This window comes from Apis mellifera, linkage group LG8 (assembly GCF_003254395.2).
Source record: "Apis mellifera strain DH4 linkage group LG8, Amel_HAv3.1, whole genome shotgun sequence".
NCBI classification, from domain to species: Eukaryota; Metazoa; Arthropoda; class Insecta; order Hymenoptera; family Apidae; genus Apis; species Apis mellifera.
This window is the reverse complement of record NC_037645.1, coordinates 11,682,563-11,701,271: the sequence shown is the minus strand read 5'-3', so window position 1 is coordinate 11,701,271 and position 18,709 is coordinate 11,682,563. Positions and strand designations below refer to the sequence as shown.

The following is an 18,709-nucleotide window of genomic DNA, read 5'->3' as shown; positions in this document are numbered from 1 at the left end:
ATGTATATTTATATAAATATTAATAGTAATATAATATTTATATAAATATTTTATATATATATATATAATAAAATTATATTAATTACATGAATATATATATATATATATTATATATATTATATATATATATATATATATATATATCCATGAAGATATAACACGCACGCACACACATATACATGTGTGTAATAAAACACATCTTTAAGAAATCTAATTTTGAATATGTAATTCAAATAAAGTTGAATTGCTGTATAACATGTGTTTTAGAACATACACTTTTATATTTTATATATATAAATATTTATATTTTTTATAAACTTCAACTTTCACGTAAAAAAAAATTTTTAAATGTTACATAATATATTTATTAACATAATTTCATAAAAAATGTTTTTTATAAGTGGAAAGTAAATTTTTTTAAAAGTGAAATGTAATTCATAGGCGGGGGCATTAAAAATAACTTATACACTTTTTTATAATTATTTTTATGATACAGTATTATATATTTGTTTATTTTCATTTATTATACATATCTTTTAAACTTCTTGTAGTAATATATGCGAATTATGTTTATTGCATAATATTAATATAAGTACAATTTCATTTTGATATGTACATAGTAAATTTGAATATGTGCAAAATTATCTCTGTGATATATTGCATAATTATAATATTAAAAATTAGTTATTATATGAATATGTAAAAAAGTAAAAAGTAAAATATTCATAAAATTTTAAAATACAACATATTACAAAAATCTATATTATATAATTTTCTTATACGTAAATATGAAGTATGTATATATATAAATAATATATTTAAAATAGCGATATCAAAATATATTTTCTATTAAATTAATTTTTGATTTAATTTGGTATATAAAAATAATGTTAGTAATAGTAAAATGGCTATGACAAATATTGAGATCTATTGTAAAGTAATATAACAATTAATTATCAAATTATATATTTCTTAAGTAATTAATCAAATTATGTTTGACAAGTAAAATTAGAGCAAACAAATTTAAATGTTATTTTCAGTAAAATTTTACAGCTATCTTTTTTATAATTGCAATTATAATATGCAATTGAATAACATGCAAATGTAACGATTTTAATAATGCTATTAAAATCTAATATTGCTATTTTATATCTTTTTTATATCATTCTTTTTTAAAATTATAATAATTTAGAAGTTTTATAATAAACAAAATATCAGATATTTTAAATATTATATAAAAAAATTATATAATGAATTATTTAATTAAAAATATAATTATATTTGTCTTTTCATCTATTTTTCTTTGAAATTATTTATTTTTGAATAATATTTGCATATAATAAACTTGACAACTTCTTGTCAATAATGTGAGAGAATAAAATTATATTAACGGAAGTATTTTTCTTTTATTTGAAATTTTTTTTTTTATTCATAATATTTAATAATTTTTAAAAATTATTAATTTTACTAACTATTGAAAAATCAGATTTTTTAAATATTTTACTTTTAGTTTAAACAATTTATTTAGAAGATCTTTAGATTTATTTTATCAATAATTTTATTGTTTATTCTTATGTAATTGTATATATAGTATTCTAGAAACTGTTATTGATATTAATAGATTTTAATTTATTTATAAATTTTTAAAATAAAGAAAAAATATATAAAATATAAAAAATAAAAGTGTTTAATTTAATTAAACCACAACAACATTTTAAAATTAATTATATTTTGTTTTATAGTAAATTAAATAAACAATTAAAATAATTATTAATATTAAAATTTTATTTTATTTGAGAAATAAGAAAAGAAAAATTTAAAAAATGTTTAAAACATTTATTTTTTAATTTTTTAACAATAAATAAAATTTTATATTGTAAAAATATTATTAGATATTATATAGATATATATAAATGTGTATGATTATTTTGTATATTAAAATTATCTTTATTTATTTAATCACTGCAAATTCTTATTCAATTAACAATTTTTACATAAGCAAAAATTTATAAATAATAAAGTATAAATTTTTAAGAATTTAAATTATATAAATTGTTGTGAATTTTTAATTTTCATCTGAATCATCAGAATTTGAATCATTAGGTCCTTTAATAGTTTTAGGTTTTGAAATATGAGACAACCATGATTTTTTATTATCTTCTGAAGAAATGTTTTCTTCAAAAGTAATTGCACCAGAAAGTGAAATTCTATATTCTAACATTTCAGTTGAAAAATCATCACGATTTCCTAAATCAGTAAATCCCACAATATAATCTTTAGTTTTACCATTAACGATAAGAGCAATTGTAGGAATAATTTTGATCCTTAAGCGTTCTGAAAATATTCAGTTTGAATTATTATTAAATACTTGGAAATTTAAAGAATTTCAAGAAAGAGAAAGAAGATAATTAAAACTTACCAGTTAAAAATGGACATTGCATTACATTCAATTTACAAAACTTTGCTTCTATATGTTTTTTTGCAAGAATTTTAAAGTGATAATCTACTATTTTGCATCTTGGTGAATCATCTTTATAAAATAAACAGACAATGTTTTCCGATTTTTTTGATATTTCAAAAAATTCTTTTTCATCATATAATTCTGAATATTCTCCATGACCCTAAAATACGTATACATCATGTGTCCTATCAATAATATCAATAATAATGTTCAGTTTATATTATAAATAAAATTAGATCACACAAGTGGTGATTTGAATATATGATAAAATTATAAAATTTACAAATTATACTTTACCAATGATAGCCAATTTTGTTTTTGTTGTTGAAGTAATTTTAATTTCTTAAAACGTTGTTCACGCAATTTTTCAAAATCACTAATATCCAAATTATCTAATTTTTCTATCTCAGCATCTAATTGTTTCTCAACACAATGAGTCGCTTCTATTATTTTTTTTTGTAAAATAGTTTCCATTTTTGACTTAGTGTAAAATTCAAAAAGAGTTATAGGTTATATAAATTTAATACGTAATTTTATAATATGAAAAAAAGATGAATAACTGTTTGCATATGTATCGGTAGTTAAGATATATATATATATATATATATATATATATATATATATGTTTATATATATGTATTAAATTATTTTCATTTTATATTTTATATATTAAATTATTATATTATGATATACAAATAATAAATAGTATATCCGTATTTTATATTTGCTATTTTTAATTTTAAAAAATAAATTTATTCTTATAAATAAGACTCCATTTTAAAAATTTTTTTTATATTTATACAAAACTTATATACAAAGGAAAATATATCTATTTTTATTTTTATTTTTATTTTTATTCTTATTCTTATAATTTTTTATAATGTTCTTATAATTCAATCAATTACATTTAAAAATATATGTTCATTTAAGGAAAACTTGCATTATATAAATTACGGTTGAACTTTGGAAAAAGGCGCCAAATTCAAATTATGTCAATATTATATATTATGTCATGTTTACATGTACAATTAATACGATAATATGTAATTATTTATTCAATAAAAAATGTACATAAATTTTTATATAAACAATATTCATGCATCAATTATTTTATAAGTTAAACTGAATTATAAAATTGTACTGAATTAAATTAAATTAAAATTAAATTTCAATTTCTCATTGTTATAATGATTAATATTAATTATGCTAATGTTAAGTAGTAATGTTAAGTAATTATGCTAATATTCAATTTGAGTTGTACTTAGATAATCAATATAATTTGAATTCTTTATTCAAAAAACAATTTGAATAATTTGGTGTTGTGATTATTTACTTAAGAAACAATTTAGTTAGAAGATAATATCAAATTGACATTAAATTTCTATAAAATTATATTGTATAAAATTATATATATAATTGTAAAATTATATATATATTGTAAAATTATATATATAAATTATAAATTATATATATATTGACTATCTATCTATATTGACATTATGCATTAATTTATCAAACTTTATATATAAAATTCCTTTTAATGAAATGACATCACATTATTTCTATTTTCAGTTATCAATATCAATATCATATCTAATTGTAAGTAACACAACTTTTATTTTTCTATCTATCTATAATTTATGATAACATATGATATGATAACATAGACAGTTTACTATTTATATTAATTTTTTCCTCAATTATCTTAAAAATGACAATTTTTTTGTAGCTTTAAATTTTATATTAATTTGCATTAAAAATTAATTACATTAATTTAAAAATAGAGCTTAATATATAAATGAAAAAGAAAATTAAACAAAAAACATTAATATTAATGAGATATATAATAATAATGATATTAATTAAAAAATGAAAAATAATTTATATATATCATAAATATGCATAAATTATTATATAAATATATATATTGTATAAATTCATAAAGTTATAAAAAATATGGTTGCATAATATACTATAGCCAACACTTTAAATGTATCAAAAATATTTTTATTGTAAAGATTTGATACGTTTTTAATGTAAATTTGACATAAGCCTTGATACAAACTTTGATATATATTTTTGATACCATATTAATATAATTTATTACCATATTAATATAAAAAATAATTTGAATTTGGCGCGCTAATGTTTCTATCATTTAATCGAATTGGCAAAAGTTCCAACATGAGTATACATAGTGTCATATAATTCACAAAAATTTCCAAAAATCTAAAATTTACATGTAAATAATTTTTAAACTATTGAATTCTGATTATTAAAACGATCATTTTTAGATTCTGCACATTAAAATTTATAAAAATCTATAAAAAAAACATTCAAAAATATTAACTTTTTTCTAAAGTTTAATTAAAAAAATAATAAATAAAGGAGAATTAATAATATTAGTGATATATAGTAAATTTAATTATATCAAATAAAATATGTTTAATTACAATTCATTCTAGGCGCAATTAAGTTTTATAGTTGTCAACAGTAATAAAGATGGCGGATTTAACGTATGAGTAGTTGATGTTTGCTTTGATACGTGCATTGACGATTTTATGAAATAGTCGCATTAACATATTGTGTGGTGTGTATGTGCATGCGTGTGGGTATTTATACAGAGTAAATTTTGTTTTATAAAATATGTTAAAAATTTGTTGAATATGAGCGAAGGAGCGAATTCAATATCGCAAATCTGCGAGAATTCGCTTACGACCTTGAAGGATGAGGTCGATCCTGAAGAACTTCCTCCAAGAATAATTTCCCATGTTACTAGAAGATCACGATTTGGTACAAGCAATATTCCGCTTTCACCTTATATTTTAATTGATGGAAGAAAATTGCGAAGTTCTTTGGCATTAAGCAAAAAAAAGCTTCCTCGACGTGTTAGTTTTCCAACAAATGATAATCATTTGATTACGGGATATTTGGAGCCGGCCAATCCGTGGAAATTTGGTGAGGATAAATGTATATTGCATCAGCTTTAAGATCATTTATTCATTCTAGTTTGATAGTTTTTATATTTTGTACTGATCAATAAATATATATTAATTATTCAAGAATCTATACTTTGTCTTTAATAATATTTTAATCATTATTAAATTAATTTATAGATATATGAATATAAGTGTTTTTAAATTTGTAATATTGATTAATCTATTAACATAAGTAAAAAAATGTGTAACTTTAACTAAATATCTTTTGTATATTTAAAAAAACAGAATTTATTTTGTAAACGATTAATTAATGAAAATATTTAAATTATTTTATATAATATATTATTATATAATATAATATAAAAAATCACTTATAAATTAAAATATTATAGATATTATGTTATTATTTAAAAATATTTATAAAATTTTGTTAAAATAAATATTATTTTAACAATATTATATCTTAAAAATTATATATTTATAATAATAAAAATTTAATAATAAACAATAGATTTAGAATAAAAATAATACAAGGAATAATATCAATTATAAAGAATGATAAATTTTAATAAAAATATTTTTTTTCAAAATATTGGAACACTCAATTTAATTATTATTAGAAAACATCAATATTTTTTTATGTATATATAAGATACAAATATCAAATATTAATTAATTTCTTTAAAAAAATACACTTGTATTATTTTTTTATTGAATTTTTCAAATAATTTATTAAATAAGAAAAAATTATCACATGAAATAATTTTTTAATAATTTATAAAAAAATATGATTTTTGGCACTATAATAAAAAATATGTAATATTATAATTAATATCCATAGAAAATTTGTATTTTTCAAAATTAATTTAAATTTATTATATTAATTATATTTCAAAGAAAATTTTGAGTATTAAACTATTGTATTAAACTAAAACCAAATATATTTTTATAATATAAAATATATATATTTTTATATATTTTTATAATATAAAATTTATAAAATATTATATTATAAGATTGTTTCATTTTTTGTTTAATTATATTATTGTTTGGTTTTATTCATTCTTTTAATACAACTAGATTTTTAATTTTTTTACATATATATATTTAATTATGTATTCAAATGGAAATTTTTTTTATTTATAATATTAACATTTGTTTAAATTGATGAAGTAATTTATTCAAATTTTATTTTAGAAATATCATTCATAAATATTATTAATCATAACTATTTTGTGTAATTTATCTATATTATTCTTTATTTGAACAGTTATAATATATTATTAAGTCATTGAGTTTTTTATAGATCATGCCAGATGTAGATCATTTAAGATTTCACAATGTGAACCATATACTAATTATAAGTTTGATGCAATATTAAAATATCTACAATAATATGTACAATATATGTATATACAATTCTCTTAAGTTAGATATCATAACTTTTATAAATTATTTTATTTTTAAAATTAATCATTATTTTAATCATAATTTGTAAACTTGATTTTAAATAGAATAATATACATAAAAAATTATATTGTGTGTAATATAATTTGTTGTTCATTCATTTATATTTTAACTTATTTATATTGTTTTATACATATATTTTTTTTAAATACATTTGTCTATTAAAAAAAAGTATTACATGAGAGTTGAAAGTAAGTTATGACATAGTATTTCTAAAATATTTAATCATTAATTTTTATAAAACATTTTATTTACATTTGTATTAATACGTTCTCTGTGGAATTGAATACAAATAAAGTGGAAGCTAACTTTTTAAAAAGAATAATATTCTACAGAAAATCTTTGATTTATGATATATATTTTACATCCATATTAAAATATTTAATTGAATTAAAATAAAATGTAATCAAATATTTGGCTTTATTCTTTAAAAAAAGATGAAGAGTTGATTTCTTCTTGATCCTCTGCTTCCAGGGTCAAATTTATCAACTTACTTTCTTGTGATAGAGAGGTGAACATTCAATGGAAATATAGACACTAGTTAATGATCAAGTCATTGCTACAAATGAAAAACTTGGTGAGTCACCAATGAACACCGCAGTGAACGTGTTAAGAAACATATTATACTCAGAAACAACAAAATAACAAACTGAAGTTTAAAATTATGTCATAATATGTGTTATTAGTAATACTTTATTAATAGGTTTGATAATAACATAATATATAAGATTAGCATGGAGATGGTGGATTTTTAACATGAAAATAATCACAAAAAAGTTCACATAAAAATATATATGTCTAATATAACCTTGTTTCCAAATTACAATAAGTTTTATGATAATTTTTAATTATTAAGTATTAAGAAAAGAAGTTTTAAAATAATCACTTTTTATTCCAATATAGTTAATACAATACAATATAATTTCTTTCAATGTCTGAGTCTTTACTTGTTGATTATCAGTCTTTGGAAATCAGGATATCAGAAATTATCAAATTCAAGAAAATATGAATTGGTACTTACACTTGATCATTGATAATTGAAGAACAAAAAAAAGAATGATATATTGATAGCATTAATAACTAAAATATATTAAATCAAATGAATACATTTGCATAAGAAACTTTCATAAAAAGAACTAAATATAAACATGAGTTTCGACATAGAAAAATTTATTATAATATTACTAATTTTCAAGTAAATAATTAAATTAAATTTTATCATAAATTTTGTCATTGAATTTTGATATCTGATAGTTTTTGGTCTCAATTTTTTGGCATCTGATTAATAAAATGCAAAGATTCTAAATATTATTCAATTTTGTATTTTTATTCATCAATGAAAAATTATTTTATATGTAATTGAATATAATAATATGATATAATAATGTAATTGAATATAAAATTTGTATTCAATTATTTCAGAAACAAGACTAAATTAAGCATATGATTATGTGAGTTTTTTCAATTATTTTTAAAACATTTCTAAACTGAATATCACATATTATGTTTTATATATTTTACAGTATTCTGGAGCATCATTCATTAATCATATACATTTTAATATGTCAAATTAAAAATTTTTATTAATTTAATGATATGTTGATTAATTATCCACAGCTGAAAATGTGAATTGTGAAGATGTAATCTTAGCATACAAAGAATCTTGTATAAAACATAATTCAGATCCTTTGGAGACTGTTATAAATCAACTTAAGGTAAAAATGTATTTCTTAAAAATATATATTCAATTGATTTAAGTTGAAAAAGATCATGAAATAAATCTTAAGACATTATATGAAGATATGAAATTGATTTTAAAAATAAAAAGAATCAATTTTATAATTATTATGATCTAAATATTTTAAGTTTATTTTAATTAAAATTAAAAAATTAAGATATACAAAATTAGAAAAGTTGTTGATTGAAATTATATAAAATTCATATATTTGATATTGCAAATAACAAGATACATTTATTAATAATATAGAATTTGGATACATTTGAATTGCGAAATGAAGAATTAAATTTAAAAGGACAGATATTAGATATTAATCATGCAGAACCATTGGAGGAAATTTTCAAAAGAGTACAATTTAATAAAATTAATTTAGAAGCTACATCTTTGAATGATGAGGTATTTTCAGTAATTTAAAATTTTATTAAAAAAAATTATTTCTTTTAAAATATTATTTAATATAATTTATAATTTTTTTATTATAGAGTTCTGTGATATTATTTGATATGTTAGAATATTATGAATCTGCAAGGCATTTGAATATTTCATCTAATCAAAACATTGGGATTCATGGTTGGCAAGCATGTGCAAATATGATAAAAAAGGTACAATATTCTCTTACTATAAAGAAGTATATGAATATTATTAGTTTTAAATGTTTTAAATGTTATTTTATATTATTTTATTAATTATCATATATAGAATGATTGTTAAGAAAATTAAAAATGACATTAAATATTTGTGTTGATCTTTATATTATTTAATATATAATTAATGTAATCATTGTTTTTATCTAGACTCAATGTTTAGAACATTTTGAAGCTAAGGATGTAATCCTTAATGAACAATACATGAATATCTTGAGTCGTGCATTACGATTAATCTGCCATTTACATGTGCTTAAATTAGAAAATTGTGGACTCACAGGAAGATCTATTGTCACATTAGGTATTTATTATGTAATACAATTTGTACTTGATTTTTCTCTTTTAAATTATAAAATAATTTATTATTAATTTTTAATTTGTTATTATTTTCATTTTTTATAAAAATTATTAATTAAAGTTAACAAATCATTAAATATATATGACATAATAAAGTAAAAAATATTAAAATAATTTCAATATTTTTTGGATATAAATATATTATAAAATATAGATTGAATTTTATTATTCTACATACTTATATATCACATTTTATATACTAATTTTTTCTTCTTATTTATTTATTTTCCTTTTTTTAAAGACAAATTAAAAATAATTATAAAAAATTAATTATTAATGTATACTTATTAAACATAATAATTCAATTATTTTTTTAATTATATTTTAATTTGTATTTTAGTGAAGAAAAGTATATTAATTATTAATTAGAAATAATAAATATAAAATAAAATTATATATTTTTTTAATCTTTTTCCTTTTAATCTATAGTTTATACTATATTTTTTATTTTTTATCTTAATTTTATTCTTATTTATTTTTTTTAAATAATATTATTCTCAATAAATAAAATATATTTAAAATGTTAAATTAATAATGTTAAAATTATTAAAAGAGCATAGTTTAAAATTTGCAGAAAATTCCATTGAATATTATATTTAATGAATTTTACATTTGAAATATTTATTTATTCTATATAAATTTATTATTATTTTTTAAATTTTCATTTTTTTCTTTCTCTGCAACATTTTATATAGACTTATTGTATATATAAATATATTGCTTCTATTTATAAATAAAAATTATGAAGAATGAAACAAAAAATTACATATATTAATTTTATTTTATATTTTTCCACGTGATTTACATCCTATTTTTAAAATCAAATAAATTAAAAAATTAATTAAGAAAATCTCTTAACATATTTTCATATATATTGTAAATGCTTGAAACTAAAACTATTAGTTTTTAATAAAATTATTATTTATTGATAAAATGAACTGTTTCTGTAAATTAAAATAATAATATTTTTTTAAACATTTTTTATGTTTTATATTTCTCTTTATATACTTAAATATAATTAATTATTTAAAATTTATTATTATTTAAGAATTTAGATTATATTAATTAAATTAATAACTATTATAAATTAATAAAATTTAAATTTAATTTGTAATTAATAATTAAGTATTTATTTAAATTAAATTCAATTTGTACATACATATAACAATTTTGTATTAAAAATAATAATTTTATCTTTATATTTTATGTCTATAATTATAATTTTATCTTTATATTTTATTTTATATCTTAAAATATTTCAGCTTGAAATATATTATCATTATATTTTTATATTGTATTAATGTTATACAATATTTCAAATGTTCAAATAATGTTGAAAAAGAAATGTATACTTAAATATTAATATGAAAAATGAAAAATATTTTTAAAACTTTGATCATACTAATGTATTATTTTGATTATAGAAGAAATTATAATTTTAATATTAATTAACTATAATAAATTAACAGTAATAATTATATTTTAATTTTACAATTGTTTTTTTTATTTAAATAAAATTTATTGATGTAAATTTTCCATAATATAATAAAATGTTTATATACTTAATTATATATTTAATTATATATTTATATACTTAATTATATATTTATTATATATTTAATTAAAGTTAATAAAACAAATTTTCTATAATATTAATATATATATATATATATACATATATAGACGTTTTAATAGTTGCAGCATTAAAAATGAATACAGGAATAAGAGAACTTTATTTAGCTGATAATGGGCTGAATTTATATGATGCAATACAGCTTGGTTCTCTTTTAAGATTAAATAATCACATACAACTACTTGATATTAGGTATGTAATTTTATATGCAATAATAATAAAAATATAATAGAAAATAGAATATATATAAAATAATAAAAATTGAATTACTTATATATATATATATATAAATTATAATTATTATAGTAATATGTGTTTAACAAGTAAGATAAATAAGGAATTATTTTTTAATATAAAATATATTATTACAAGTTATTTAAAACAATGTTATTGTTAAATACATAATGTTATAAATAATTATAACATTAATAAGTTAATGAAAGGAATTATTAGTAGTTTTTTCCTTTATTGAATAATTTCAAATTATTTAGAAGCAATTATTATGTTAATAAACATTATAATAATTTATTTTTCCTTTTTTTTTCAAAAGTTAGCTTTCTTATTTTACAATTCTTTAATTATATGAACTGCAATCATTGTATATCTTTATATTTATTGATTATTTACTATTTATATATTAGATCAATCATGTTTTTATATATTTATATTATTTATTCTAATATGTGCTATGTCACACAATTAAAAAAATTAACTGAATTATATAGATTTGAACATAATAATAGAATTAATAAAAGAGAATATTTAAATATCATATTTTATATATAATTATATTATTGAAATAAATATTATATAATGTATATTATTTTTTAGTAATAATGTCATTCAGGATGATGGTGTACGTGATATCTTAGAAGGTCTCATCAATCAAATAAATGAAGACAAAGATGGTAAAGGTTTAAACATATTAGTATTATGGAATAATCAACTGACAAAAAAATCGTCTCCCTATTTCGCACGTATTATAGTATGTAATTTTATATATCATTATATATCATGCATATGTGGACATGCATATAACAATATATATGTATATATATTGTTACAATTTTATATATTTATAAGCTTCTAAATTATATTAATATTTATTTATATAGACATTGTGTAAAACGTTGGAAACATTGAACATCGGAAAAAACATTTTAACTGACGAATTTTTATTTGTTATAAAAGATGCATTGAAAAAAAATCATGTTTTGTTACAATTAGGAATACAATCAACTAAACTCACATGTGATGGTATTGTTACATTATCTGAAATTATTGAAATAAATCAAGTTTTACAAGTAAATATCAAAAGTTTTAAAGTATTAAGAAAAATATAAATTTTTTAAATAAATCTATGTCTATTATTTTAGAGGATAGATTTACGAAATAATAGCATACAAGTGACTGGAATGAAAGCTCTTAGTTTTGCTATGAAAAAGAATAAAAATATTACTAAAATAGATTTGGACGATAAACTCGATATAAAAGTAGTAAGTAATAAATCTTTGTATATTAGATAAAGATAAAAATTTAAAGCATTATTATTATTGTTTATTTTTTTTATGTTAACAATAGGATGACCAGACCTTGCATCAATACACGCAGCTTGTAGCTGATATTCGAAGCTGTTGTTTGGAAAACAAACAAAATCATATATTAGAAGAAAATAGCGAAGGTTTTGAAAATTCATATCATAGCAGATTCTGTAGTACAACCTCCCGTAAAATTTCGCTTACTTGTCAAACATTACCATGTTCTTTATCATCCATGATTTCAATACAAAAAGATGAATCTGAACAATCAATGCTCGAACCGAAACGTATTAATGGAGGTCGTCTTCGTTCTCCAGTCCCTAGTCCTGTCTCTTCACCTATAGCCAGTCCAATATTAAGTCCTTCACGAAGTCGATTTGTTGTGTCTCGAGTACCAGAGACGCTACGTTCTACAGATTCCTCAGTATCTTCGTCATCAATTGTTTTTTCATCCCTTGGATCATCACCTACCTGTGTCACTTCTGCAAGTGGGTCATCTAGATTTCGCGTTTCAGTTGTTGAATCAGCAAATATCGTATGTTTATCGAAACCTATTATTACTACTGAAGCTGATATCACGGTCGATTTAAATTCGAAAGTTAACATTGCAGAATCAATTGATTCAGATGATTCAGATAACGTATTTGCATCTGAATTAGGAATGAATAATAATAATCAAACTGAAAATTTGCAAAATACTTCGAACGACTTTTCTGATCTAGCTTTAAATGTAGTAGAAGAAACGTGTATATCAACAGTACCTGGATGTCCTAATATAAAAGAATCAAATACAAGTAAATCTTTCCTTAAGACAACAATTAAAACTCAATCTAATGATAATATAAATTCTGTAACTTTAGAATGCAAAGAAGATGGTAATGTGTCAGACAATCAAATTATTTTGAACCAATTGGAAGATATTTTAACGACAAAAAATATTGAGAATATAGAAAATTATTATAAAAAAGATGTAAAAGATATAAAAATTACATCTAAAGATAGAAATGATAAAAATTCTCCTTATACTACAATAACTACTAACAAAGATTATGATACAACAAATACTTGTACAAACGAAAACATAGAATTACAATCACAAACAAATCACGATCCAATACAAAAAAGTACTTCTAATTTAGGAAAATTACTTTCGCTATTTCAACATTCTAGTTGTTTTTTTTCTGATTCCACTAACATTAATCAATTAAAAAGTAAAAGTACATTTCAAGATAGCATAAACAGCATGATGACTCTTGGTGATAAATTCCATTATTACATAAAAGATAAAAAAGATAGGATTTACAATCGTGAAACAGAAGAGTCGTCGGTATCATTAAAAAATAAATCAAAATTTTTTAATGTTTCTCAATTGCCAAGTTTACAAAGTTTAGCAAATATGATTCCATCATTTAAATTTGAAGGTAATACTTCTGGGCAGAGTAATAAATCTTATTCTAAAGAAGTAAATCTTTTACTCAAGAAAGATTGTGAAACTGATTCGACAGGTACAGAAAAAACTAATTGCAATAGTGAAAACTTAAATATTTATTTAAAAAAACAGAAATCTATTTCTACTTTAGATAATCAATTGTTATCTGAAAATATACAATCAAAATTTCCATTTGGTGTTACTAACAAAAACGTAGTATTAACTGCAAATTATATTGTTTCAAATATAATTGATATTTGTTCTAAAATTGTGAATAATAATTTATTAATGCATGTTTCAAATAGTAACTCAATTGTACCTGTACCTAAATTAATAGGTATACCTGAATACTCTGTTTTAAAAGCAGTTACAAATGATGTACAGAAAAAAAATATAGCGGAAGTACTAGATAAAGTAGATCCTATAGAAAAAACAAATAATGAAATTTTAACAAACAGTATTAATTTTACTAGTGATAACAATTCTTTGTCATGTAGTATAATGTATGATATAAGCAATGATATGCATACTGTAGATACGTCTGACAGAATGCACAATTTAGTAATAAATTTAAGTACAAAAAATAATATTGAAAATAATTCTGTTTTTAATGTAAATAGTACAGAAAATAATACGGCATGTCTTGTATGTAATCAAAAATGTGTCTGTAATGTAAGTAATAAATCAATTGAATGTTATAATACATTGAAGATAAATGTAGAAACAAATTGTCTAAATAATGAAGTTACCAGAATGTATAGTATTGACAGTAATAATGATAAAAATGTTTTTATAAATGTTCATAATATCTCAACAAGTAATGAAATAGAAAGAATAAATGTATGTTATGTAAATAATAATACAAATTGGAAAAGTACAGTTGTAAATAACATACCAGAAGCAAAGATATCAAAAATAAATTATATGTACAAAGATACTAATTTTGAATCTAGCAATGATAATACAAATTTATGTACTTCAGTAATTTATAGAGATGTAAGTACACCAATAAAACGAAAAGTGATAAAACCACTTGTTATAGAAAATAACAAATACTTTAAAATAACTAATATATATCAAACAAAAACTAATAATGTGAAAAATACTATGAATAATATGTTCAAAAATATGAACATCGTTATGTCTATACCAAGAATGTATTCTTATATGACAAACTTCAATATATTAATTCTTAGAAATTTTATACATTGTATAGCAGATACATCTATTGATAAAACTTTGATTAAAAATCTTTTATTAGATCTCACAACTAATAATTGGCCAGACAATATTAAAGTAAAAACTTTATTTTGTGATTTATCTCAGATATCTCAATTATCAATGAATGCTATAACTGAAAAATCAGATAATGAAATATTGAAAATTGAAAAAAATACTTTACCGAAAAATTATTCAAAAAAAAAAGTGAATTTTTACAAAAAACAAAAATTTAAAAAAAATAAGGCTTTTGAAATTGTTTCTGAATATTCTTCAATACCTGTAATAGCTGATTCTATTGTTTCTTCAAAAGGAAATGTATCTTGTTTAAGAAGAAACATTGATATAAGCAGTAATTTATCAGAAAATATTCATATGTTGAATAATTTTGGATCAAATATTGCTCAACATTTAAAATGCACAAATTCAGATGAAATAAGTGATACAACTCATCAATATTTAAATACAATTAAATGTGCAGCTATAGCCACAACTATGTGTTCAACAGCTGCAGTGAACACAAGGGGTAATACAACAGTTGATATTATTTCTGATCAAAGTACTAATATTGCTGAGACTTCATCAATAATTCATGCAACCAGGTGAGTAAATTAAATTATACAAATTGATGGAAATTAATCTATTTTATATATTGATAATTCTATATTATTTATTATATTTCAGAAAAAATTATTTATTAAATATTTAAATATTTATATTTTTTTATTTTAATATATATAATTTTAATCCGTAAATATAAATTTTTGAATTTATATTGAAAAATATGACATGATATAAAAAAACTATTTCATTGATTCTTTTTCTAATTTATATTTAAAATATAATTTATCTGTTTTAAAAAAAAAGTAATATATCATATTAAAATATAAAATTGTTTATATTTAATAAAATTTTATATCAATATCAAAATATATAATTTTATTTTTCATAAAATAACTTTGATGAAAAATATTCAATTTAATTTCAATAAATATAGTGTAACAAAAATAAATAATTAATTTGATAATTATGATATTAATTGCAATTTTGTTATAATTTTTTTTATTATATTGAAACTATTTAATATTCTTTATTTTGAATTAAATAATATGTTACAATAATAATAAATATAAATAAATAATATATGTTATTGAAATTAAAATTATAATGTAATAATGGAAATTATTAAAATTAATTTGAAATATAAAATATATTATAACGAAATAAATTTTTATAATATTTAATATTATTTAAATGATTTCATGCTGCTTATTCTTCATTATATTGTATATCATATTAAATATATTAAATTAAGACTCATTTATAATTAATTTATATATAAAAAAAATATCATTTATCATTATTCATTATTCATTTGTCACAAATATAAAAATTTTTTAAAATTTTTGTAAAAATAATTTGAATCTGATGAAAAAATTATAAAAAATATATAAATATATAATTATAAATATAATTTATAAAATTTTTTATTTGAATTTATATTGCATTTGGAAAATAATGCTTTTTCTTTTATTTATGCTGATTTCAACATTATCTTATGTCTCGCTTGCACTTATAATTTTTGTTTAACTCTAATGCAATCATCTTAATCTTCCTTTTATAAAATAAAAATTCGTTTCATTTTTTTGTGTTTTCCTGCTAATCTTAAATATAAAATTTTAACAATTTGATCCATATAATATCTAATTTATTTAATATTTAACATGTTATTTTAATATTTAATATTAATTAATACAAAACAGAAATTAAAAACTCTTTTAAGAGATTTCTATTTATATTGTAATTAAATTGCATTTTTTATAAATTTAGAATTTAATTTTGTAATAAATATTTGTTTATATTGATTGATACAGTAAAGTATTGTATAAATTTTATAAATTATATATAATTTGAATTATGTATTTATGAAAATGATTTTATTATTATAAGAAATGGATAATATGTTTTTATTTAAAAATTTGTTTTAAAATTCTGTCATTTAAAATAAAATTCAAAATAAATTTTTTTTATTTTTGTTAAATGTAAAATTCATTTTAAGAAAAAAAAAGTAATATTTTTTTCTTTATATCTTTTTTCTAAATCAATTAAAAGTATATTAAAAAATATACATATTATTTTATTATATTATTATCAATAATATTTATATGTAATTGTTACAAAGAAATATTATAAAATATACATTACATGATCAAATATATTAAATAAATTTATAATATAATTTTTTTGTTATAATTTTTATAATACTTATCATATTTTATGAATTATAATATTATTTTTTTTTTTATTGATTATTATTGTCTTCAATTTTTTAAAATGCTATAGTAAAAATTTTACTTTACTATATCAAAATATTGATTATATTATAAATTAATGTAATATAAAAATATAAAATTATAGAATTATATTGTAAGAGTTAATAACCTGATTTTTATAGCACAAAATAAAATAAATGATATAGAAGAAGAAGAAGAAAAAGAAGAACAACAGTTACAAGTTATTGAAAATGAAGATTCAGAAATAAAAAATAGAAGATATGCTGAAGAAAATAACAATTTTTATGATTTTGATGATGATGAAATTGATGAGTTTGAAGAATTGAAAATGCATCTAGAACCAAAGTATCAGCGATATGCTAAATGGAGGATCTAAAATTATGTTTTTTGACTGCTTATTAAATAGTGCGTAATGATTTTGTAAAAATACATATTCAACTCATAGAATCGTACTAAGAATTTTACATTGTACAAATGAAAAAATATATAGGTAAATCTTATAAATATTGTTGTATATATATATAGAGAGAGAGAGAATTTGTAGTATTTTATACATTAATTTTGCTCAGCTTTAGTTTAAATTGATGAATAGAGAAAAAAATGGAGAAAATATGGATCCTCATATACATATACGTGTATTAGGAATAATCTTAGTACATGTTTAATTCTAGTCTAGAAAACAGTTGATCTATAATAGCATGAATTAAAAAAAAAATCGTAGATATCAAAACAAAGTTTAAGATTTTACAATTCTATGTCAAAATCCTTTATTTAATTGTGTTATAGTTAATTTTAGCTTTTCATATGATTTGCACATAATCAAAATTGTGCATAATGTAGAAATGATTGTATATAACTATATCATATTATTATACCAATTAGTATGTGTGTATGAATATGTATATATGGGATTTAATTAAATAATATATACATATTCATATTTGATGCACATCATATTGTTACTTTTTGAGAAAAGTTTGTGTCATTGAGG

At 18.3% G+C, this 18,709-nt stretch overlaps 2 protein-coding genes across 4 annotated transcripts; one reads left to right on the top strand and one right to left on the bottom strand.

The window, feature by feature from the left end:
* Positions 1-2,009: 2,009 nt before the first annotated feature.
* Positions 2,010-3,168, bottom strand: LOC551696 (thioredoxin domain-containing protein 9). The gene is made up of 3 exons (XM_624084.5): positions 2,759-3,168; positions 2,420-2,621; positions 2,010-2,334 (listed from the first exon to the last, which is right to left on the bottom strand). The coding sequence occupies exons 1-3, from the start codon at positions 2,933-2,935 to the stop codon at positions 2,066-2,068; spliced, it is 648 nt and encodes a 215-aa protein (XP_624087.2). The 5' UTR covers positions 2,936-3,168; the 3' UTR covers positions 2,010-2,065.
* A 1,720-nt stretch (positions 3,169-4,888) lies between these two features.
* LOC551308 (probable serine/threonine-protein kinase ndrD) lies at positions 4,889-17,908 on the top strand. 3 transcript variants are annotated; one of them, XM_026442123.1, is made up of 12 exons: positions 5,121-5,419; positions 7,342-7,444; positions 8,485-8,582; positions 8,855-9,001; positions 9,088-9,207; positions 9,400-9,550; positions 11,302-11,431; positions 12,071-12,224; positions 12,355-12,543; positions 12,616-12,735; positions 12,821-16,026; positions 17,880-17,908. In XM_026442123.1, the coding sequence occupies exons 5-12, from the start codon at positions 9,109-9,111 to the stop codon at positions 17,887-17,889; spliced, it is 4,059 nt and encodes a 1,352-aa protein (XP_026297908.1). In that variant the 5' UTR covers positions 5,121-5,419; positions 7,342-7,444; positions 8,485-8,582; positions 8,855-9,001; positions 9,088-9,108; the 3' UTR covers positions 17,890-17,908. The 3 variants fall into 3 exon arrangements, with proteins under 3 accessions (XP_026297907.1, XP_026297908.1, XP_026297909.1); XM_026442122.1 differs by lacking the exon at positions 7,342-7,444 and having other exon boundaries at positions 4,889-5,419; XM_026442124.1 differs by lacking the exons at positions 5,121-5,419; positions 7,342-7,444; positions 8,485-8,582; positions 8,855-9,001 and having other exon boundaries at positions 9,092-9,206; positions 9,398-9,550.
* Positions 17,909-18,709: the final 801 nt, after the last annotated feature.